The 24,152-nt window shown below is 40.3% G+C and overlaps 1 protein-coding gene across 2 annotated transcripts in view; it reads left to right on the forward strand.

Moving 5' to 3' along the window:
- Window positions 1-23,532, forward strand: part of jag1a (jagged canonical Notch ligand 1a) — a 36,857-nt gene extending 13,325 nt beyond the window's left edge. Inside the window, exons 6-26 of one of the 2 annotated variants that reach the window (XM_060899093.1) lie at window positions 727-857; window positions 968-1,087; window positions 3,153-3,266; window positions 4,202-4,315; window positions 4,477-4,590; window positions 5,647-5,693; window positions 8,037-8,210; window positions 11,274-11,424; window positions 12,694-12,858; window positions 13,082-13,195; window positions 13,572-13,685; window positions 14,278-14,391; window positions 14,507-14,623; window positions 15,100-15,127; window positions 15,473-15,558; window positions 16,377-16,490; window positions 16,588-16,697; window positions 18,436-18,654; window positions 19,479-19,610; window positions 20,114-20,267; window positions 20,491-23,532. In XM_060899093.1, the coding sequence (XP_060755076.1) occupies window positions 727-857; window positions 968-1,087; window positions 3,153-3,266; window positions 4,202-4,315; window positions 4,477-4,590; window positions 5,647-5,693; window positions 8,037-8,210; window positions 11,274-11,424; window positions 12,694-12,858; window positions 13,082-13,195; window positions 13,572-13,685; window positions 14,278-14,391; window positions 14,507-14,623; window positions 15,100-15,127; window positions 15,473-15,558; window positions 16,377-16,490; window positions 16,588-16,697; window positions 18,436-18,654; window positions 19,479-19,610; window positions 20,114-20,267; window positions 20,491-20,957 (2,899 nt within the window). In that variant the 3' untranslated portion in view covers window positions 20,958-23,532. The remainder of the gene's footprint in view (window positions 1-726; window positions 858-967; window positions 1,088-3,152; window positions 3,267-4,201; window positions 4,316-4,476; window positions 4,591-5,646; window positions 5,694-8,036; window positions 8,211-11,273; window positions 11,425-12,693; window positions 12,859-13,081; window positions 13,196-13,571; window positions 13,686-14,277; window positions 14,392-14,506; window positions 14,624-15,099; window positions 15,128-15,472; window positions 15,559-16,376; window positions 16,491-16,587; window positions 16,698-18,435; window positions 18,655-19,478; window positions 19,611-20,113; window positions 20,268-20,490) is intronic. The other variant, XM_060899094.1, reaches the window with a different exon arrangement.
- The last annotated feature ends 620 nt before the right edge of the window (window positions 23,533-24,152 follow it).

Genomic DNA, 24,152 nt, shown 5'->3' on the forward strand with positions numbered 1-24,152 from the left:
AACCTTTTTTTTTTTTTTTTTTTTTTAAACTTTTGTTGTAAATTTTCTATTATTGTTGTCAATTACTATTTTTTTTTTTTTTTTTTTTTGGATTGGGTTCCCGTAGTGGAGCTATGCTCTGTGGGGTTGCCCTGCCTTTGTGGCGAAGCTTATAAATAAAAAATAAAAATTGCTTACTTAGCATTAACCGCTAATCAATTTCTGTTGGTTTTACCATATTGATAACGCAAACGTTTGAAGATGGATGGTATACTTGGCCAAATTGTTAAATAATAAAGCAGGCTTGTGCTTATTATTATTATTATTATTATTTTTTTTTGCTTCGTGTACAAACAAAGTACATTTTACGTACATTTTACTTGGCAGGCAGGAAAATAATTTTATGTTAAAATGCCTAGCTGAGAAAAAGCGTTGAATGTTGACGTCTTCAATATGAAACGTTGCGAGCAGTTCGTGCTGCAGTTGTACGGAGTATTTTCTTAGCAATACTCTGATGTCTGAGGGAAATGTTGACATTCCTGATGGGTCAGTCTCATTTCCACAATCACTAGACTTTTATCTTGTAGAAATTGTTAAATGGTTGTGATAGCTAGCTAAATAATTGGCCTCGTTAAGTTATTCTTGGTGTACAAATTTCCACAAAGGTACAGTTAATTATCTTGTTTGACCATCGTAAGGACGGGTTTTGGGTTTCAGTAACCACTCTCATTCTCTGTGTGCGCATAGGTGTTTGTATGGGTGGCAGGGGGAGTACTGCGATCAGTGTAACCCACACCCTGGCTGCGTACATGGCACCTGTGAGGAACCCTGGCAGTGTCTCTGTGACACCAACTGGGGAGGACAACTCTGTGACAAAGGTAGTCCAGTTTCCATGAAAACATGCAAAATATTGTTCAATTTGTATCTGACGTCACCGGATCAGTGAAATGAGGTGTAGAATAAGTGTGTGTGTGTGTTTTTGGTTTAGACCTAAATACGTGTGGCACACGTCAGCCGTGTCAGAACGGAGGCACGTGCAGTAACACCGGACCAGACAAGTATCACTGTGCCTGTCCTGAGGGATACTCTGGCCAGAACTGTGAGAGAGGTAAGACGCACACACCAGTCCATTATGGGGACTTGGGTATGGGTGCCAAAACTTTTTGCTGCATCTTTTAAAGGAACTCGTCACTGAGCAGCATTTAAACAAACAAACAAAGGTGCTAGATCAATATACGTCATAACGTCTCCTTAGTGCGTGACCTTGTTTATTCACTTATCGTTTGCTAGCTTGGTGAGTCAGCTTTTCTGAGGGAACATCGAAGGTCAAATTGCCTTCCTTCTCTGTTGCACCATTTTTCTGGTACTGAACGTGACTGGACTGAATAATGCGCAACATGCCTAGCTAGCTAATAGTTAAGTTAGCCTTAGCAGAAAGCCATACCATGGTTAGCGTAGTTGTGAAATCACAAATATGATCTGTTAGCAAAGTGTTTAGCTCAGTTCGTTAAGCTTGTTCTGCATGTTTGACGAAATTTTAAGAGTCCGGTGAACAGAATTGTGATTTCCTTCGCGGAGTATTGCAGTGATGTCCTTTAAATTTGGAAATAAAAGCTAAATTACCTCAGAAAATGAACAGGACAGTTTTATTCTTTTGTGTTTTGTGAGAAGAAAAAGAAAAACATTTCAGATGGAGATCTTATTTGATGAAGTTTGTTTAGCGGTTGATGCTAATTTGCAGTGTAATTTTATCCAAACAGAGTCTTTTCTTAGTAATATGACAACATATCTGAGGTAAATGTTGACGTTCCCGATAATTTTGTCTCGTATTTGTAGTCACTTTGCCTTTATATTGTCCGTATACACACCTATAGGACAGCTAGATCAAAAATTTACCTCAGCCATTTTAGCTAGCTTGCATGCTCAGTTGCCTAGCAACAGTGCCGTCCTGGCTTACAAGGCATGTAGTCTGTTTTATGTCTCTCTCTCACGGTTGGTCTGTGTTTTGGAGAATGAACTCGCTGTTAGTTATTGTTAGGAACCTGGAGGCTCATTAAGGGCAGTGTGGTGTGGTTCTTTTGTGGGTAATGTAGTTCCCCACAGGCCCCGGGTCATTGTGGGTAATGTAGTGTGGGTGATGCTGATTAATGGGCTCTGGCAGCGCAGGGTGTTTAGGGTCAGCTGGAAGAAGACCCTGCTTGAAAAGAGAGAAAACACAGGAAGGACCGACGACTCCTCCTTAATTTTGTAGGAGAACGAGGGCTTCTTTATTTTTTTTTCTTCTTTTTGTTCGTTTTTTTCTTCTTTTTTTAACCTCTGACTCGTTTTCTCCCGCCTTTTCTCTGTCATTTGTGTTTTACCACCAGCATCAGACCTCCAGTGAGTGACTGAGTGAGAGAGAGGAAACATGGAGGAGGACAGGAGAACACGGGGGGCCCAGCCATGCTACACACACACACACACACACACACACACACACACACACAGTCTCCAAGCCAAAGAATGTAGTTTGCATTAATTGATATGGGCAGAGGCCCCTAATATGTGGGGGGCCCCTTCTGCCTTTATTCCGTGTGTGCGTACATGCCGTTTCCTGATCCACAACATTAGATGATCCATGTAGGCAATAACAGCTTGTCTTTTCTTTCCTTTTCTTTTTTTTTCTTGACTTTAATTCGTTATCCTTCTCGGTCCTTTTACTTCTCAAAGATTTATTTTCCTTTTTTTTTTTTTTTCTTGTTTTCCCCAGTTATTTATTTTGCATCTTTATTTCCCATCATTCTTTTCTAACAAGTTATTTTCTTTCCCTTGTTTTCTTTTTTTAATGACTTTTTTTTTTTTTTTTTTTTTGTCTTGTAGACTTGAATACTACTTTTTATGACCTTGTTTTCTTTTATCACTTTCCATCAGTCTCTCTTTCTCTCTCTTTCACTGTCTCGCGCTCTGTCTGTCTGTGTCGGTGTGAGAAAGGCCAAAGGGGCTTTCCAGTCCGCTAACTGCATCAGATAAAGAGAGAGAAAATAGGGAGGGAGAGACGGAGAAGACCGAGGGTGAGAGGAAGGGAGGGAGCGATTGAAAGGGGAAAACCCAGAGTCAGGACCTCTCCCTCTGCTCCAGAACATCTGAACTGTTAAACACCATCTCTCTCTCTCTCTCTCTCTCTCTCTCTCTAGCGGATAACGCCTGTCTGTCAGAGCCGTGTCTGAACGGGGGACGCTGTATGGAGAGCAGTCAGGGCTTTGAATGTCAGTGTGCTCCAGGGTGGACCGGTCCGACCTGCGCCATCAGTGAGTTCCGGGATGTATGTGTTGGGGAGGCAAACAAGATGTCCAGCTCACACACTATGAAAAAGGGGTTTAAAACACCATAAGAATGTGATATGAAGTCATTCCATGGCCTTGTAATAGATGAGAGAAAAAAAATAACAAATGTACTTCAAGGATTAGCAAAAAATGAGTCTATTAAAATTAATTATGATAGTTTTATTATAACAGAATTGTCAAAAAAACCATAATGCATTTGATGGCGATACCATGTCCACAATGTGCAAACAAATGTTTTTTTTTGTTTTTTCCCTTTTCAGTATTTTTTCTCTTCCTCTCACAGAAAATCCTCCTTTTTTTTGCCTTAAATTTGTTTAATTCTCTTTCTCTTGCTTTTTTTTTCTTTTTAAAAAAAATCCTACTATTCTACTTGTGTACAAGTCACATTGTAAGAATGACTCGCCTTTAAAATCCTTTTACTTTTTTTAGTTTCTTTTTTCCGTTCTCCTGACGTTAGACGTCTATGGATAAAAGTGCGAATGCTTTCGTCAAATTTTGCTACAAAATGTTCTCCTCGTACATTAGAGTATTAAATTAAATAAGAACGACCGAAATGAACAACTTTCAAAATTGCAGACTGCACCTTTTAAAGCTGCGTTCCTTACTGTGAGGTGAGATCTGTGTCATCTCAGAACGAGAGACAGACACCTGTATTGGACAGTGGACTCTGTCACCCTGAGAGAAAAAGAAAAGTGAGTGTGACAAGGGAGTTGAGGGAGAACTGGAACAGTCCTGAGACGGGACGTAATCCAGACACGGATCAGTGACAGATCCTAAGCAAGCACAGGCTTGCGGCTCGTCTGCAGATGGAGCAGAGCTTGTGCTCGCTGTGCGAGTGTATATGTGGGAGATATACACTGTGCGCGTGTGTGTATAAAACCCCGTGTCCTCTTTTACAGACAAAGACGACTGCAAGCCTAACCTGTGTAACCACGGAGGGACGTGTGTGGACCTCGTCAATGGCTTCAAGTGCATCTGTCCTGCGCAGTGGATCGGCAAAACCTGTCTCATCGGTCTGTCTCTCTCTGTCTGTCTGTGTATCTCTGTCTGTCTTTCTCATCTCTGTCCTGTCTGTCCCTCTTGGCCTATCTCTGTGTGTCTATCTGTCTCTCTGCGCACACACACACACACACACACACACAGAGAGTACTAGTGTCTCTCTCGCTCTCTCTAGATGCTGATGAGTGTGCTGAGAACCCATGTGTAAACGCCCATGTGTGCCGAAACCTGATTGGTGGATACTTCTGCGAGTGTCTCCCCGGTTGGACAGGACAGAACTGTGATGTCAGTAAGTAACCGAGGACGAGCGACACGTCACCTCTGTTACGCTTCAGCTTCACCACCGTCGCCACTCGTCTAAAACCATGACACAATTTGTTTTTTTTAGAAATAGCAAGCTGTTATCGTTAAAAGCCGAGGTCTGTGGTCACTTAATTATCTCTGATTCTCGCACGCTCTCATGCTCTCTCTCTCTCTCTCTCTCTCACCATCTTTTCCTCTCTTTTACTGACTTTGCTTTGTCTTCCCACCTTTCATTCCTTCTTTTTTTTTCTGTCCTGCTTTATTTTTTGTTATCTTTTGTCTTCATCTTTTTATTGACTTTCATCCTGCTTAATATTTTTGTTTTTTATTCTTATTTTTTTGTTTTTTCTTTAACTTTATCTTGCCTTTTTACTTTTATAACATCTTTACTTTTCCTTCTTTTCCCTTGCTTCTTCCTTTTTAAATAACACTTTTTAATCTGTCTTTTTTTCTTTTTGTGTTTTTCTTTGTTTTTCTTATTCTTTCTCCTTTTCACTATGCATAGCTTCTTTCCTTCCTTCTTGCCTGGATTATACTGGAACGCTAACAGGCTAGCTCGCTAACAGGCGTGCGTGGCGTGTAAAACTGTAGGCTTTGTAATTAGAGCTGTAATTAGGCCAGTGGGAAAACTGTAACGATCTGATGATCACATGACGACATCGAGATGATCGGGTCTGTGCTCGTCTAAAATTTCAGACCAATTAAAATATTAAGGTTGGAAGTGTGTTATGTTATTATCCAGATCAAGTGCAGGCATTAGTTCCTCTGATAAATGACATTTTGCGATGGCTTATCAGTGCCCATTAGTGAGCTGTTGACGATTAGCGTCCAAGTCAAACAGCGTTGCCAGTACTGCAACTCGCCCGCTTTCCCTCTCACACGGTTTCCTCCCGATCCTTATCAAAGGAAAAGCTCTGGAAATCTGACAGCGTGGCTTATCAAGAGACGCTCCGATAGCAGTAAGAGCCTGCGGCTGTTGGCTTTGAGTCACCGCTGAAATGGACTGTTTTGATTAATTGTTTTGTTTTTTTTTTATTTGCAGATGTTAACGACTGCCAAGGGCAGTGTCTGAATGGAGGGTCTTGTAAGGTAGGTGTGTGTATGAGTGAGTGTCATTTTGTACCCACCAACATGGTTTGTCAATGTTTTGAGGGTCTTTCGTCAAGTTTTTGGCAGGGGTTCTGCGCCCCCCCCCCCCCCCCCCCCAATCACCTCTCCACATCTCTTTTCAAAAATAGTGGCTGCTGAGTCATTTTTTGGAGAAAGGACAGGAGGGAAAGAAAGCCATCTGGGAAGAAAAAAAAAGAGGAGTGAGAGAGGGAAAGAGTGCGGGTGGGAGGAAGGCTGGATGAACACAGTAGATCAGATTTCCATAAACATTCCTGTCTCCTGCCAGAGAGAGAGGGAGAAGAGAGAGAGAGAGCGCCTTTATTCTTCCGTCTCTCCTCCTCCCCTTGTGCCCACACCTCCCTCTCTCCCTTGCTCATTCTTTCTTTTCTCCGTCTTTTACCTCACTGACCCTTTTCTTCCACAAACGCTTCGGCTAGAGCAAAGATAAGCCGAACCAAAAAGCGCGCGTTTAACAACAAACCAATGCTAATCTGCAAAATTAACAAAAGCAAGCACGATGATTGCTGCTAATTGAGTTATGTTATGCTAGGTGTAGTGTAACAGCTTTTGGATTTAACGCACTAATTAAAAATCTCTATCCTTTATTTCCCTTAAAGTCTTTCCCCACCTCCGTTCCTTCGACAGTTTCTGCTATATTTTACTAGCTTATCCTGTGCTAACTTATTCATCTCATTTCTTATGCTAAGGTAACGCATTAGGCTAGTCATGTCATCTAGTTGGCACGTAACAATTCACGATACTGGGTTCATGATTTCAATTTTCCCACAATTTTTTTTTTTTTTAAATTAAATGAATTTTATTACCAGAAAAATTTAATGTTTATTTTCCTACCTTTTATCAACTTAAATATTCAGTTTGTTAAATTAAAAAAAACTGTTTTCTTAATAACCAACAATTTACTTGTTTGTAAAGGTTTGAGTAAAATAATAGTAATAGCCTATTAACTAAAATATTCCTTTTATTACAAACAAAAGCTAATAACAAATTGGTCTTTTCTTAGTAAACTTTTTTATGAACATTTGTACTTCCTCTATTTGCTTCTCTTTTCTTTATCTTTCAGCAGTCTGTAGAAAGAGCGCTCCAATTTCTTGTTAAATCTATTTGTACACAATCACACAACAGCACTTTTGCATTTTAGATCTGTTTTTTTTGTGTGTGTTTTTTTTTTTTTTTGTGGCATTACAGCTGTGTTACTTCCACCTGCGGTGAAGTCAAGTGCATTCCTGCTATTTTACATTATTGCACCCTATGCTGTCTAATCAATACAATTGCAGCTCAGAAAAACTAAGAACTTGTGCAGCCTGATGATCGCGATTCACGTTTTATTTCATCAAAACAAATTGTATGGTCAAAAATTTGTAGCGCGATTTATCATTGCACGATATATCGTTACATGTCTATCTCGTAGTCATGTTGGTTAATTTTGTGAAAAATGGCATGTTCATGCTAGCAGGTGCTGAGAAAGCTTTAGCAAAAGACAAGAAGGCAAGCTGCAAAGGTTTTTGGAGTGTAGTTGCCAGTGAACCAGCGCTAATCTTAAAAATTAGCAAAAACAAACACGCGGATTTGTGTTAACAGTGCTATGCTTTTAATTTTTTAAATGCTAAGTAAAAACTACTTCTAACTCCATTTGGGGACAATGGCTTTCTGCAGTTTTTGTGCAAACTCATTCACCACGTCATATTAAATTTGGTTGTGCTACCTCATGCTAAGCTAGGTACGCTAGCTTTTTAAGATGACAGATTTGCCTAGTCTCATTATCTCTCTAGCCGCTTTATCCTTCTACAGGGTCGCAGGCAAGCTGGAGCCTATCCCAGCTGACTACGGGCGAAAGGCGGGGTACACCCTGGACAAGTCGCCAGGTCATCACAGGGCTGACACATAGACAACCATTCACACTCACATTCACACCTACGGTCAATTTAGAGTCACCAGTTAACCTAACCTGCATGTCTTTGGACTGTGGGGGAAACCGGAGCACCCGGAGGAAACCCATGCGGACACGGGGAGAACATGCAAACTCCACACAGAAAGGCCCTCGCCGGCCCCAGGGCTCGAACCCAGGACCTTCTTGCTGTGAGGCGATAGCGCTAACCACTACACCACCGTGCCGCCCATTTGCCTAGTCATGTTGCAAAAAAAAAAAAAAAAGCATGTTTGTTAGCAGATGGTGATAATGGCTTCAGGGTGCGTTTTAAGATCAAACTGATAAATGTAGACATGATGTTTATCAGTAATTATGCTAGGTGTAACTACCTTGTGCAGATGATATGCTAATGAGACCCTCTGTCTCTTTTTCAGGACCTGGTGAACGGGTACAAGTGTTTGTGCGCACCGGGATTCACAGATGATCACTGTGAGAAAGATATTGACGAGTGTGCCAGTCAGCCCTGTCTGAACAAGGGCCAGTGTCGCGATGACGTTAACGGCTTCCAGTGCCTGTGCCTGCCTGGTTTCTCTGGAAACCTGTGCCAGGTGAGTGAAACTGTGGGAGCACACGCCCAGCTCTCTCACGGCATTCCTCTGGTCAGATGCGTGTTTTGAACTTGCCCATGTCACTTAAATCTCCTTGCAAATTCATAATGTTCACTTTCTTACCACAACCTAATCTCTTTTGTGACAATCTGATTAGCTTATATAGCTCCCTCTGGCTCGCTGCAACCACAAACATCATTTCTCTACAGCTGGGAGCTGTTATTGTCTCCCTGCCACACCCATAACCATAATCCTCCACCAAAACACGGTCAAGTCTGTTCATGTCACTGCATAACATTAACTGCTGTTTGTTTTCTTTTTAGACGTATGCTAGTTTAGCCATATTGACTGGATAATACATTAGCTCTTCATTCTGTGGAAATACATTGACATCTTCACACAATATATTAACTTGCCTACGTTTCTGTATCCTTTTGTTTGCTAACTTAGTTTAGCTCTTTCACTTGGGGTAATTCATTAACCTGGCTATGTTTCTCTAGCTTATTGTGCGTTAAAACCTTAGGTTTTGCTGTTTCTCTTGAGGTAACTCATTACCCTGGCTAGGTTTCTCTCGCTCTAACTCCTTAGTTTTGTTGCATCTCTTTCTTATTCTGAGGTAACTTGTTTGTTTGTTGCATACCTCCGTACAAGATGTTAGCGCTTTTGTGAGGTAATTTGGATATGCTTCTCAACTTGTTAGCCTTCTATCTGTTTCGCGCAGTATTTCATTGGCTGTTTTTCTTTAGCATATTCTGCGCAAACTTGTTAGCTTGGCAGTGTTCGTCACTTATTCTGTGGTAAATGTTAGTCAGTTATGTTTCCGTTGCTAATTTTGAAGCAAAACATTTGTATTGGTATGTCCTTGTTGCTAATTGTTGGATAGCTTGTTCGCCTAGCTATGCTTCTCTAGAATGAAGAATAGGTCACTTTTTTTAGCCTTGATATGTTCCTATTGTTTTTATTCTGAAATAATTTCTTATCCTAGTTATGTTTCTGTAGACTATTCTGAGGTAACTTGTTTATCTGACTGTTTGTTGTTTATACTGAGGTATGAGGTAAGATGTTACCCTTTTTGTGAGGTAATTTGGCTGTGCTTCTCAACTTAGCCTTTTGTCTGTTTTTGAGGTAAAACATTGGCAGTATTTCATTTGCTGTGTTTCTTGAACGTATTCTGCACAAATGTGTTAGCTTGGCAGTGTTTGTTGCTTATTCTGTGGCAAATGTTAGTTATGTTTCCGTTGCTAATCCTGAGGTAAAATCCTGAGGTATTGGTAGGTTAGCTTGTTTATGTTGCTAATTCTTAAGTAGCTTGTTAGCCTAGCTGTGCTTCTCTCAAATGAAGGTCACTTTTTTTTTTTTTTTTAGCCTTGATATGTTCCTATTGTTTTTATTCTGAAATAATTTATCCTAGTTATGTTTCTGTAGACTATTCTGAGGTAACTTGTTTATCTGACTGTTTGTTGTTTATACTGAGGTATGAGGTAAGATGTTACCCTTTTTGTGAGGTAATTTGGCTGTGCTTCTCAACTTAGCCTTTTGTCTGTTTTTGAGGTAAAACATTGGCGGTATTTCATTTGCTGTGTTTCTTGAACGCATTCTGCACAAATGTGTTAGCTTGGCAGTGTTTGTTGCTTATTCTGTGGCAAATGTTAGTCAGTTATGTTTCCGTTGCTAATCCTGAGGTAAAATCCTGAGGTATTGGTAGGTTAGCTTGTTTATGTTGCTAATTCTTAAGTAGCTTGTTAGCCTAGCTGTGCTTCTCTCAAATGAAGGTCACTTTTTTTTTTTTTTTTTAGCCTTGATATGTTCCTATTGTTTTTATTCTGAAATAATTTATCCTAGTTATGTTTCTGTAGACTATTCTGAGGTAACTTGTTTATCTGACTGTTTGTTGTTTATACTGAGGTATGAGGTAAGATGTTACCCTTTTTGTGAGGTAATTTGGCTGTGCTTCTCAACTTAGCCTTTTGTCTGTTTTTGAGGTAAAACATTGGCGGTATTTCATTTGCTGTGTTTCTTGAACGCATTCTGCACAAATGTGTTAGCTTGGCAGTGTTTGTTGCTTATTCTGTGGCAAATGTTAGTCAGTTATGTTTCCGTTGCTAATCCTGAGGTAAAATCCTGAGGTATTGGTAGGTTAGCTTGTTTATGTTGCTAATTCTTAAGTAGCTTGTTAGCCTAGCTGTCCTTCTCTCAAATGAAGGTCACTTTTTTTTTTTTTTAAGCCTTGATATGTTCCTGTTTATTCCTAAGTAACTTTTGTATCCTCGTTATATTTCTCTAGGCTATTCTGAGGTAACTTGTTTGTCTGACTGCTGTTTATACTGAGGTATGAGGTAAGACGTTACCCTTTTTGTGAGGTAATTTTGGATAGGTTTCTCAACTTGTTGGCCTTATCTGTTTTGTGCAGTGTTCTGAGGTAAAACATTATCAGTATGCCATTTGCTGTGTTTCTTTAGCATGTTCTGTACAAACTTGTTAGCTTGGCAGTTTGTTGCTTATTCCGGGGTAAATGTTAGTTATGTTTCCACTGCTGATTCTGAGGAAGAACATTTGTATTGGTATGTTATTTTGCTAATTCTTAGGAAACTTGTTAGCTTAGCCATGCTTCTCTCGAATGAATAGGTCACTTTTTTTTTTTTTTTTTTAGCCTCGATACCGTATGTTCCTGTTTATTCTGAAGTACTCTGGATTATTCCTAGGTAACATGTTAGTCTAGATATATTTCTGTTTGTTCTGTAGTATTAGCCTAGCTATGATTCAGCATCATCTGAGGTATTATGTGGCAAAATGTTAGATTATCCTGAGGTAATATTTTAGCTCTGTTGGGTTTCTGGTGCTTCTTATCTAATTAGTTAGCCTGGCTCGGTTTCTTTATCTTGGTGTTTAATCTTTTTTTTAAAAAAAAATTGAGGTAAATTGTTAGCATGGATGTTTGTTCCTGATTTTCATTAATGATCATGTTAGTCTTTATCACACGGGTCTAAAATGATGCTAGTCTATTATAGAATCAGGTTTATGATGAAAACTGAGTTATCGTGTGTTCTGTGTCCCCCCCCCCAGTTGGATATTGACTACTGCGAAGGAAATCCATGTCAGAACGGCGCGCCGTGTTTTAACCTGGCGACAGATTATTTCTGTAAATGTCCTGAGGATTATGAGGGCAAGAACTGCTCCCATCTCAAAGACCACTGTCGCACCACGCCCTGCGAAGGTACCGATTCATTCACCTGTGTGTGTGTGGGTAGGCGTGTGTGCATTCCATTTGTTCGTGTCAAAATAGTTTACATACAGCTCTAGTGTTCTTATGGTTGTAACTTTTCAGTTCTCGCTTTAGTTTACATTTTTAGTCTGGTGCTTAAAAACTTTTTTTTTTTTTTTTTTTTAATCCGAGATCTAGTTCTAGATAGTTATTTAGGCATTCGTGAGGTATTTTTGTGTCTGATCTTGACGAAGGAAGACATGAATACATGTTGCAAGTTGTGTAACATCATTGCAAAACGTCTTTTGTTATATGTCATGGTTGATGCTTCTATAGATTGTGTAACAGAAATCTGATAAAATCTGACATGCTCCTTAGTTTATAACGGCTCATAAAATAAATGAGCTAAAGAACCCAAATTTATTTATTATTATTATTATTATTATTATTATTATTATTATAAGCATGTGATTTTAGAAACAAGATGTACTTTTCCAAAACTGGAATTTAATTAATTTCTATCTCTTTCCACATTTTATTTAATTTACTTTCAGAAGCTACCTATATTTTTAGTTTTAGTTGGAATTATTTGCTTGCTTTATTTCTTAAATCCGATTCACAACACTACTTTTCACCACACGGTACTTTTCATTTCAATTAACCTCAACAATCTTTAGTCTCACATTCCCCACATCTTCGCATTCATCTCAGTGGTGATAAGTGTAGCACTGACATTTCCACAGCCTTAAAATATCCCAGGATATCCCTGATTATTGTCATATCGCACGTCTCGCGTATCTGAAACATGTCGTTCAGGGACGTTCTGAGGTTTTAACGATGACGCCACACTGAGGCCGAGGCTATCTTCAGGTTGACTCCATTCCATTGTAGCAGTGCATGGCGTAGGCCATTTTTAACATGTCTCCATTGCTTCCCCAGGGCCATTCCACCTTGGGAACGTTTAAGAGTTTTGTGTTACACGTTTGAGCTTAGCTACTTTACAGGGGTGGGGGTGCATGAGCAGACTAGGTGGCGGCTATGCTAAGTCTTAGCACATTGCTATCTAAACCGTTACCAGAACTGTCAGTATCTTTGGGTGTGTTCTCATACAGGGTTATACATGCTCCAAGGGTTTGAAAGAAAGAACACAAGCGAGATAATAGATTTTTTTTTAAAATGCTATATAAAGCAGGGAGAGGCTTGTGTAGGAATTTTCCCCTGATTTATTGCCAGAGAGCGATCTGACCATGTTAATCCTGCCACAATGGTTCTCTTCTACAGTGATTGACAGCTGCACGGTTGCCGTGGTTTCGAACAGCACCCCGGGCAATGTGCGCTACATCTCGTCCAATGTGTGCGGTCCACACGGTCGGTGTCGTAGCCTCGCCGGTGGCCATTTCAGCTGCGAGTGTCGCGAGGGTTTCACTGGAACCTACTGTCACGAGAGTAAGTGGGAGATGATCAATGTTAAGTCATCAAAGACAAAAGCCGATCATGTTATAGTATACAAATGAACCCTGTGCAGTACTGGTTTACTAGAGAAAAGGATTGAGTTTCTAATTTGCAGATTTGTACACTCCAGATTTCTTTCTTCGGTGAGGGTGAAAGTATTGGCACCCCATGCCCTGTTCTTGTTTAATAATTCTCTCTCTCTCCCTTTTTCTCTTAGATATTAATGACTGTGAGAGCAGCCCGTGCCGTAACGGAGGAACATGTATCGATAAAGTAAACGTGTACCAGTGTATCTGCGCTGACGGCTGGGAGGGACCCGACTGCGAAACTAGTAAGCACATGTCCTTGCATCTCCTCTTTTATAAAAATGATAAACTAATAAAAATCTGTTCGAACATGTTCTTTCAGATCATTTTTTGCTTTCATTCATATGTGCTCTTGAAAGGAATTTAACACCATTAATGCAACACTGACTCTGGAAAGGTGTAGTGCTGTACAGTAAAGGCAATTTATCATCGTCCTTACACCAAAGAGGTTTTAATGCTTTCAGATGTACAACATGAAACCTTTTTTTCCCAAAATTGTATTGTTAAATTGTAATTGGCCACAATTATAGAAAGATGACACTCGTATGCAAACCAGTAGATGTATAAATGTTTATATATATTTTTTTCACTGTCTTTTGTGGGTTTTTTTTTTTTTTTAAGATATCGATGACTGCAGCACAAACCCGTGCCATGATCGTGGTGTGTGTCGCGACCTGGTCAACGACTTCTACTGCGAGTGCAAAAACGGCTGGAAGGGCAAGACCTGTCACTCACGTAAGCCCCGCAATTTTTTTTTTTAAATACACAATATTGGCTGTGTCCTCGATCATGAGAATTTTAAATTAATTTTAGTGTCTGGGTTTTTTTTTTTTTTCTGGGTTGTCCCCCTGTCTCTCTACATGATTTACTTCCTAAGCTCATGAGTACCAGGGCATTACAAAGTGTTTTGAGAGCTGAAATTTCACTAATGAGGGGTAATAATTAACGAATGAATTAAACACACCTAGAGATGATGTGAGAACCTGGCTTGTGGTGTGGCAAGAATTTTTAACATTGCTAGTATGTGTAGTTTGGCAGCTGACCAACATCAACAAAACAAATGCGTCTCAGCCCTCGATCAGCGAGCTCCAGGAATGTGTAATGTTAGCAGTTTGTGATCAGGAGTGGGGGAGGGGGTAATTAATGAGTGAGTTACAATTGTAATTTCAGATCGCCTTATCGAACGTCGCATACGGATCCGTATGAGTTATGAGCTTTTGATATTTGTGGTTCACAAACACGTATTGAGAAACATCACACTCTGTGATTAGTAGAACACGTAGCTTAATTTTTCTTTTTTTTTTTTCCCCCCTTTTCGGCTTGCCAGGTGAGAGCCAGTGTGACGAGACGACATGTAACAATGGTGGTACGTGCTACGATGAAGGAGACTCCTTCAAATGCATATGTGCCTCTGGCTGGGAGGGGACGAGCTGTAATATCGGTACAGTAACTTTTTTTTTTTTTTTTTTCCTTTTTCTAGCAATGTGTTTTATTTGTTTGTTTGTTTTGAATATGGTGTGACCATGAAATAAAAATAAACGTGTGTGTGTGTGTAGCGAAAAATAGCAGCTGCCTTCCCAACCCATGCGAGAACGGCGCTACCTGCGTCGTCAGCGGCGACCACTTCACCTGCGTGTGCAAGGAAGGCTGGGAGGGGCTCACCTGCAACCAGAGTATGACATCACTTCCTGTCCTCTTTCCTGTTTGAAATAAGCGAGGGATTGTGTGTACAATGTCTTCACACTAGAGTGCAAGGAGCGTGAGAATTTGTGTTAACATTAACTGTAACTCCTAGAGAAGCACAGCTACCGTACATACACCACAGTAGGCAAATTATAGCGATAATAAAAATGACCTGTTGGTTTTCTCCATAAGTATTGGCACTTTATAGTCTGGAAAATATGGTAATTTTATGTTTTGCTTTTATACTAAACCTGTTTTGATAAGCTTTATGAAAATAGATATTGTAACAACATGAGAGTTCATATTTATTTGAATTTCCCTGTTGCCTCAGTGACATGATTTCCTTTGATGTTGCACAAACTTAAAACGGTTCAATATCAAATGAGCTTTCATTGCTTTTTTTTGGGGGGGGGGAATCAAATCACTTTTTTTATTAATTTTTTTTTTTTTCTGTCTTCTGTTACAGACTCAAATGACTGCAACCCACACCCATGGTAAGCCATTACACACACACACACACATCCATCCTCCAGCTAAATACATTCCCATATCCCCCCCCCCCCTCTCTCTCTCTCTCTCTCTCTCTCTCTCTCTCTCTCTCTCTCTCTCTCTCTCTCTCTCCCCATCATGCTTCTTCTCTACATGTTTCACGTGGTGCTCACACGGTCCTGAACAAACCCTGAGGACGTTCAGGAAGTATCGAGATTCCCCTCACCGTTTGTTAGTGTGCGTGAGACGAAGATCGTATCTGTGAGTGAATGTTGACCTCTGACCCCCTGAACCTGATCTCTCTCTCTCTCTCTCTCTCTCTCTCTCTCTCTCTCTCTCTCTCTCTCTAGCTACAACAGTGGGACATGTGTAGACGGGGATAACTGGTACCGGTGCGAGTGTGCCGCAGGCTTTGCTGGACCCGACTGTCGCATCAGTGAGTGACCTAGCTTGCGTTCGCGATTCAAAAAACAGGAAATGTGCTCAGATTTCCAACACCAATACACAATTTATTTATTCATTAATTAATTCTGTCTCTGACACGCAAACTGTGCCATTAGGAGCCAAAAAAAAAAAAACAGACTCGCTCAAAACATGCATGTAGTTCAGTTTCGCTTATTACCGTTCAATCAGGAGTCACGTTCGCATTTTTAATAGTTAAGAAAATTCTACTCAAATTCATTTAACATGGCTAATTCTTCTAGAATAATTTAATTGTAGGTTGCAGTGAACAACTTTTTCAGGTATTTATAGCTAGCAGTATCTCTGGACGTTTCCTTGTTTTGAAGCTAATTTCAGTTAGTGATCTCTGTCTATCGTTGTTAGCATTTTCGAGGAGGATGTTTTTCGCTTGCGTTATCGCTATGTTGCCGTGGCTGCTTTTTATTCTTATTGTAGCAAGTCTTGTCTCTTGAAGTCTTGAATGATTTTGAAGATAATTCAGGCTAGCTGATTTCATAAACAAGTTTTTAGCAAATACAGTACAATTGTTTTATCAAATAAGTCGTGGAACTCAAACTATTGTACAAAGTGAAACGCTAGTGACTAGGTAACAGAAAGGAAGTTTTTTCCTTCCCACTATTGCAAATAACCAAGTTATGGTGCGTAATGTAAATGTTTTCTGTTTAACACCTGATCATAATAATTACACATCGTAATCTATTAATGATTGAATAACATGATAGTTAGTTATAAAGTAGCTTATGTTAAGTACTGGTAATAATCAAAGGACTAATGACATGATCTTTCTGGCAGACATTAACGAGTGTCAGTCGTCTCCCTGTGCGGTTGGCGCGACGTGTGTGGACGAGATTAACAGCTACCAATGCTTGTGTCCACCTGGGAGAACCGGAGCAAGGTGTGAGGAAGGTAAACGCACACCGGCTCACTGCTGGTCCTGTTCATCAGCCCGTTATTCCACTTTCCTTTTGAATCGCAGTGGTCACATGACTCGTGTCTGTTTCAGTAAACAGACCTCCCTGCATGGACGGCGGCCGGATCGTAGCGGACGGGGCGAGATGGGACAAGGACTGTAACACCTGCTACTGTCACAACAGCCGAGTCACCTGCACAAAGGTACGAGATGCGTTAAAGAAGCAGCCACGAGCAGGCCAGCAGGCGAGATCTGTTCAGTGCATGATGGTTGATTCTTTTTAATTTGGCTGCCCCAAACAAATAAAAAAAAAATTAAGTTAAATTGATTAAATCCCTCAGATTTTAATTTATTAATTTTAATTTATTCATCTTTAAAGAACAGAAAAAGTTGAATTATCACCACATGCAGTCAATAATAAAATTAATAAATTTATTAGCTTTATTTTTTATTTTTTAACCTTTTTTCTCTCTAGATATTTACTGGAAAACATAAATAAATCTTGCTCATTTTTGGAATGAATTAATTGCAAACAAAATGAAAAATTTGGAAGTGCTGTTTATTTACAGCTTTTTTTTTTTCTGTCACAATGGGTTTTTTTTTTCTTAAAACAAAACGCCACACAAAGCAATACGTTCTTATGTTAAAATTAAGAAAATCTCCTGCGTATATACGAACCGAACACTACTGTGGTATCAGGGGAAAGTCTATGATCTGCCTTTCTGCAAATATTTTCCATAAAATGACGGCGTGTCTGATAAATCTGACTTTTTATATATATATATATATATATATATATATATATATATATATATATATATATAAAATATTTTTTCCCATATTTTGTCCATATTTCCCGAATCTTTCCTGTAAAAGTGATGGTTCAGTCCATGCTAATGATGACCGAATTAGCGCGTAGCTCACTGTGGTTAACGATTAACGCTCCAGCTGTGAGACTGTGTGTTTTATATTATAATGACCAGTCACTGTTGACTCTCCTTCTCTTTCATTTGTTAGATGAGATCAAAGTAAAGTGAGTCCACATCCTGTATATTAAGCAAATCTGCTTATCTAACGTTAACGTGAAACGATATCCAGGAGACGTTTTATCAGCGTCTGAGAGCAAAGGGCACCAAGTGAAGGTTTAAATATTAATGTGTGGTGTGTGAACCGAACATGCGACCGTTCTCATCGTGACTGGTATATTTAAAAAAAAAAAGTGTAAAGTCCGAAGTGTTGGGTAAATTATCCAGCATGCAAATGCAGTAAAAATAAAAATATAATAAAAACTCATCTGTTTTACAGACATGCAGTTTAGCTCTGGATAAAATCCTCCATTGACTGTAAACTTTAACCTCAAACATCACCCAGATGAATAAAACCACGACTGTGGAACAGGCTCCTCGCTCTCGTCTGACGTCAGTCAGTTCTCTGTGTGAATCACTGCCGCATCAGGCAAAAAAAAAAAATGAGGCAGGGATTTATGTGTGTTCAGTAAATGGCTCCCAAGTGCAAGGCTAGTTGGTGTGCAACACAACCGCAGCGTGGGTCTGATTGATTGATCAAGCTTTTAGCTTTTGGCAAACTTTGAGTACGCCTCATTTGGAAATGACAGACTTGAACAAAGGCAATAAATCTCCTTTATTAGGTTGAGCTGAATTATCAGATCGTGCTATACAATACATGTATAAATATATATGTACGTGGCGCCAAAAAGAAATTTCTCAGAAACCAGACTTGAGGAATCACCGTGTCCAAAATGGTCCTCCATGTTCTGTCCAAAACGAGAGACTTTCATCCAGTTTCGTTAGAGCGTTAGAACCTCCAAAATGGTGCCCAGTGTAGTGTATATAGAGTTGTATAAATAACCACCTCTCCTTGTTTGGTGCTAATCCAGAATCTCTGTCTCCCCCCCCCCCCCCCCCCCCCCTTCCCCCATAGTTGTTGTGCGGTCCGAGGCAGTGTCATCTGGTTGGAACTGGGCGAGGAGATTGTCCAGCGCGTCAGTCGTGTGTCCCGATGCGTGACGATCACTGCTTCGTACGGCCGTGCCCCACGCAGGGCGAGTGCTGGTCCAGTGAAGAGACACCCATCCAGTGCCACTCAGAGAGCAACTGCGCCAACGTCACATTCATGTTCACGAAGGACATCATGTCACCGGTGAGAGCGAGAGAAACGTATCTGGAGAATTGACGTGATGTGTTTCTGAATATGAATAGGTGTAAAACTTTTTTTTTTTTTTTTAAGTGCAAATTAAACAAACCGTATCAGTGATTTGTAGTGTGTACACCATTCCAGTCAAAAGTTTGTATACCCCTAGTCATTCATAGGTTTTTGTGTATTTTGACCATGTGGAATTATGTGATGAACAAAGTGGTTTAAAAAAAAAAAAAAAACATATTTTAGATTCTTCAAAGTAGCCGCCATGCCACCGTTTAGCCCCCCCCCCTTTTTTCCTTTCACTTCCCTTCTTCCACGCCCCTTTTTTTTTTTTTTTTTCTTGGGTGAAAAACTTGACTCTTAAATCTAAGCCATAAAGGTGCACTGGGGTACCAATACTTTTACCCTCCTCCAAAAAAAAAAAAGCGATCAAATGGGAAGTTATGCCATTCCTAAAAGCCCGCCCCTTTTTCAGTGGTAAGTCTTTTGGGGAAGCCATAGCCTAATGGTTAGAGAAGCAGCTTTAGGACCAAAAGGTCGCTGGTTTGATTCCCTTGGACCAGCAGGAATGGCTGAAGTGCCCTTGAGTGCCCTCCCCAGGTTGCTCTAGGTGTGTTGTACGTCGCTCTGGATAAGAGCCTCTGCTAAATGCCATTGATATAATCTAATGTAATGTTGCATGAGCTCATTTGCATACTGAAACGTGATTGGCCTGTGTGTTTTATGATGCAACAACTCTATAATACTAGCTGAGATTCTCATCTGCTGATAATTCTGATGAGATTGAGTCACGTTGCTTGTGTTTGACATGATGTTCCTGTCAGGGCGTGACTGTGGAGCAGGTGTGTAGAGAGCTGCGCAGTCTCTACGTGGTGAAGAATCTCTCCTCGGAGTTCTCCATCTCCATCACGTGTGAACCTTCCACCACGGCCAGCAGTGATATCCACGTAGCTATTGTACGTATCCAGAATCTTCTCTCTCTCTCTCTCTCTCTCTCTCTCTCTCTCTGAAGCCCGTGCTGCTTTAGTTAATAGCATATTTATCCTTTAATCGCTCGATTGCATGTTATAACTAATCCCATGCTATTATGTGTGCCGACGATGATGAGAATGAGTCGCTCTGTCATTCCTTTATGCTGCATAAATAATGTTCTTTGGCTGCACAGCAGCTCATTAACTTGTTACAGTTTTGTTTTCTTTGGTAAACAAACTACACAGTTATTTATGACGGGAGAAACCAAACCGAGACCGAAGCCCGAGATCAATCACTGTAGGCTTTTGTTTGTTTTACATACAAATCAAATACCAATGGTATAAAACTTAAACTAATGACCAAAGGAAGCCAAAGCCAAGCGCGTGTCTACTTGAGTTATTGAGTTGCTGCCCCCCCCCCCCCCTTTTTTTTTTTTTTTTTAATTTTTTGGGAAAATCAGCAAAATGCATGATGTGTTCTCCTCCAGCAGGTTTCTGATGACGGCGGGAGCAGCCATGCTCCAGTTAAAGGGATCACGGAGAGGATTATTGACATGGTGAAAAAACGTAGCGCTAACGGTACCATCCTCACCGCCATCGCGGAGGTCCGCGTCCAGCACAGGGACACCAACAGCGCGAACGGTGAGCATCACGGCTTAAAAACTTCTATCAATTACTGTATAGAGACTAGTGGATTTTTTTTTTTTTTTACTCTACAATAATATTTAAAGAACTTCTTTAATGAAAGATACAATTATCGTAAAATATGTTGAACTGTTTGTTATAATTGAAAACCTTCAGAAGTTACAAATTAGTTTCATTTCACAAAGCATGTTCTGAACATTTTCCTTTTCACTGTTACTAGATTACCTGGTGCCAGTCCTGGTTTCCGTAGCAACAGTGATCTGGGCGTTGGCATTGGTGTGGACAGCATTGTGGTGTATCCGACGACGTAAGCAAAACGCAAGCGCCACAGCGACTGGGTACACCTCGGCGCCGTCAGCCGTGCCGACCGCTGAGGACAACAACGCGGCCAACAACGCGCGCGAGAACCTGCACCAGATCAAAAACCGCATCGAGAAAAACGCCGTTAGCGCCAAGATCGGACCACAGAAGCTCCCGCCTCAGGAGACGGCGGCGCCCGAGGACGACCCGGACTCGGAAAAACGTCTCCACAAAACGCGGTTTCCCCGGCGACCAGTGTACTCGCCGGTGGAGTGCGACGAGCGGCCGAGCGGGCTGCACGAAAAGCGAGCTCACTGGACTAACAAACGCGACAACAGAGACTTGGAGTCGCAGAACAGCTTGCACAGAATGGAGTATATCGTATAGCGGCTGCGAGGAAACGGCGGTGGGCTAGGCAACAAGTCACCGTGACGACCGTTACGGCTGCACACCCAGACGTGAAGGACGGACGGAAAAACAATAGAGACGGCACAGAAAATTTTCCGGCTCACCTTCGAGCGGGAGACTCGTCTCTGTTACGGGAAAATTGGACCGTTTTGTGTCAAAATGGCGACGGAGGAGAAGAAAACGAGGGAAAAGTCCGCACAGCAAAAAATTTACGGCATAGACACGCTGACGAATTGGGTCAGATCAAGGTTGTTGTGGGTTGGCTGACTTTCCAGTCCCCCCCCCAACGGTTCAAATAATAAATAAATAAACAAATAAACCAAAACGCCGCCGTCTTGGGTACTTTATGTAGTGATGAATTATGAACAAGCGATGATTGATTGGTTTGTTTTGTTTTTTCCTTCCCCTCTCCCTTCTTTTCCCCCTTTTGGCATCGTGGATCAATTCAAATTCCTTTGTGTGCAGCAGAATTTCACAGGCATATGGATTTGCACTCAGCAAGCATACGTCAGCGTTTTGTTTTAATTCCCCCACCCACTTGATCATTTCACAGAGGTGAGACGGAGGGTTTAGACCCGATTCCTCAGAGCAATAAAAACCCTGCGTATCAGAGCGGACGTGCTGATCAAAGTAAAGCTGATCTCGGGCCAGCTTTGCGGTTTCTCTGGTAATAGCGGAGAGTAAAGGGATGCTCTGAAGTTTTTCAACATTATCTCAATCAATCGTGTGTGTGTGTGTGAGAGAGAGAGAGAGAGAGAGGGAGTACAGATGAGAATCCCAACACGTGTACCTACCGAGAACCTCCAGGCGAGAACATATAAAGGAAGTCTAAGGCCAGGCGTCGAAATTCCATTTGTAGACTTTATTTTGTTTTAAAAAAAAAAAAGCTTTATTTCTTTAATCGAAAGTGTTTTGTTTATAATCTGAGCTTTAAATCTGTCGTCTTGTCTTAGACGTAATGGCTGATATTGTTTCATGAGCGTAACAGCTGCCCTTTAGACATCCATGATGTGCGAGTTTTGGAGGAAACCGGATTTCTTTTGTCGTCTCGTTGCAGGGAAACGTATCGAATTTACAGTCAACAGAAATGAGGTTGAAAATGCCGGGTTGTCCTTTTAACGTTGTTTAGATTACGAATTAACACCCTGGCTCTGACGCTAGGGGTGGGCGAGTTAGCAAATAATAAAATTGAACAATGTTGTGATACTTAAAGATGTCTGACGAGGCAAATTAAACAACCGAAAGAAGAAAAAGACAGGATTTCACAGGATATAAAAACGCCGATGATGCTCCTATATCTAAAGCGTATCGTGATAAATCATCTTATCGTATCGCCCACCCCGGAGTGAAGCTCACTTTAAACATTTAGTGCAAAGGTCCCTGTGACACCACACCACAACAACCAAAACTTCATCACTATTATTACTATTACTGGTTTTTTTATTATTATTTTTATTATTATTTATTGTCATTTTTTGCTTTGCAGGCGGCAGGTCAAAATTCAGTCCCTTGCAATATGAAGAATTTAATTGTCGATTTTACTATGACGTCATTGTGTAGATTTTTTTCTTTTGTATGTACATATTTTTTTAATTAATCATTGTGTATATTTGATTTATTAACTTAATATTCGAGAGCCTATCATTCCTGTTTTTTTTTTTTATTTATGTGCTTCATTTAGATTCGAAGGTTCGACAGCTTTGTAAGCTTTCTACTTCCTTATTTTTGACAGAAAACATTTCTCACACACACAGACACACACACACACACACACACACACAAAAAAAAAAATTATATATATATATGCCAAAAGTGTTCTTGAAAGAATAGTTTTATTTTTTATTCTAACTGTATAAACTGAACTGAAATGCGCTGTACAAAGTTTTGTTTAAGAAAAAAGAAAAAACACATTTTATGGTGCGGCGGTTTGGTCAGGATTTATTTCTGGAACGTTCCAAAATGGTGATAAAGAAAGAAACGTGACTTAACGCGTCTTACGACAAAGACAAACCTGAGTGAAATAGACCTTTCTGCAGCCGTGTATTTCTGTATTCTGTCATAAATCTAGAATGTTCTGTCACCGTGTTCATGTAACCCAACATTTCCCGTAGCAGTATTTCTGTAGTGAGGTGAAATTAAAGCTCGCAGCCAGCGGATTTTTTAGTTTTGTTTGTGTTTTCCCCAAACGACTGAGGAAACGAGGAGGAGAGCGTAACGTTTTCCTAAAGAGCTTCACTTTTTCACTTGGAAAAGTCAAAACTATGATTTTGAAAAATTTTTGTTTTTTGTAAAGTGTTGTTTTTTTAATTTTAGGACCGAAAAAAGGGCAGGACCGTCAAAGTGAACTCTTTCCTCTGAGTGATGCTGGCCAGGACATCGTACAAGTTTTTTTTTGTTTGTTTTTGTTTGTTTGTAGGACTCTGAACAAAAAAACGAGACAAGTTTCAGTTTTACTTTAGTGTTAAACTTGAACTTTTTTTTTTTTGCAAAAAGTCTTGTCTTTTGTCTTTTCTGTGTCATTTGAAAGTAATATTTATTAAATTCTTTGTAAGAACCCGGTGTGTGTTGTGTAGTTTTTTTTTTTTTTTATTTTGAGATTAATCATATTGACTTGTAAAACTAAGTGCAAATGTTAAAATCATGAAGCTTTACGAATAAAAGGTTAAAGGTCAAAACATTCGTGAGGAAGCACGAGTTAGTGTTGTAGGACTCGAGATCGGTCTCAAGACCACTTTTTTAAGGTCTCGTCTCGAAATCGACTGCGTTTTTACTCGGCCTTGTCTCAGTCTCAGATATAGAGGACTTTTTTTTTTTTTTTTTAATTTCATTTTTGTTTTGTTTGTTTTTTAATTTTATTTTGAGACTTGTCACAACCACAACTGTGTCGATTTCACCAAATCTCCTGTGTATTGTGATTTTATTTGTTAACATTGTGACTGGATGTAAAACTTCCTGCTTTAAATGTGACCAGTAACGTGACTCATTGCTAATTTGAAATTTTTCTTCCTGTTAACAGCAGTCACCCCTCCGCCACACCACCTTCACATACACTGGTCTGGTTCTGGTCTTGACTCGGTCTCGCCCTGCTTTAGTCTCATCTCATCTCATTATCTCTAGCCGCTTTATCCTTCTACAGGGTCGCAGGCAAGCTGGAGCCTATCCCAGCTGACTACG

Source organism: Neoarius graeffei, chromosome 18, assembly GCF_027579695.1.
Source record: "Neoarius graeffei isolate fNeoGra1 chromosome 18, fNeoGra1.pri, whole genome shotgun sequence".
Lineage (NCBI taxonomy): Eukaryota > Metazoa > Chordata > Actinopteri > Siluriformes > Ariidae > Neoarius > Neoarius graeffei.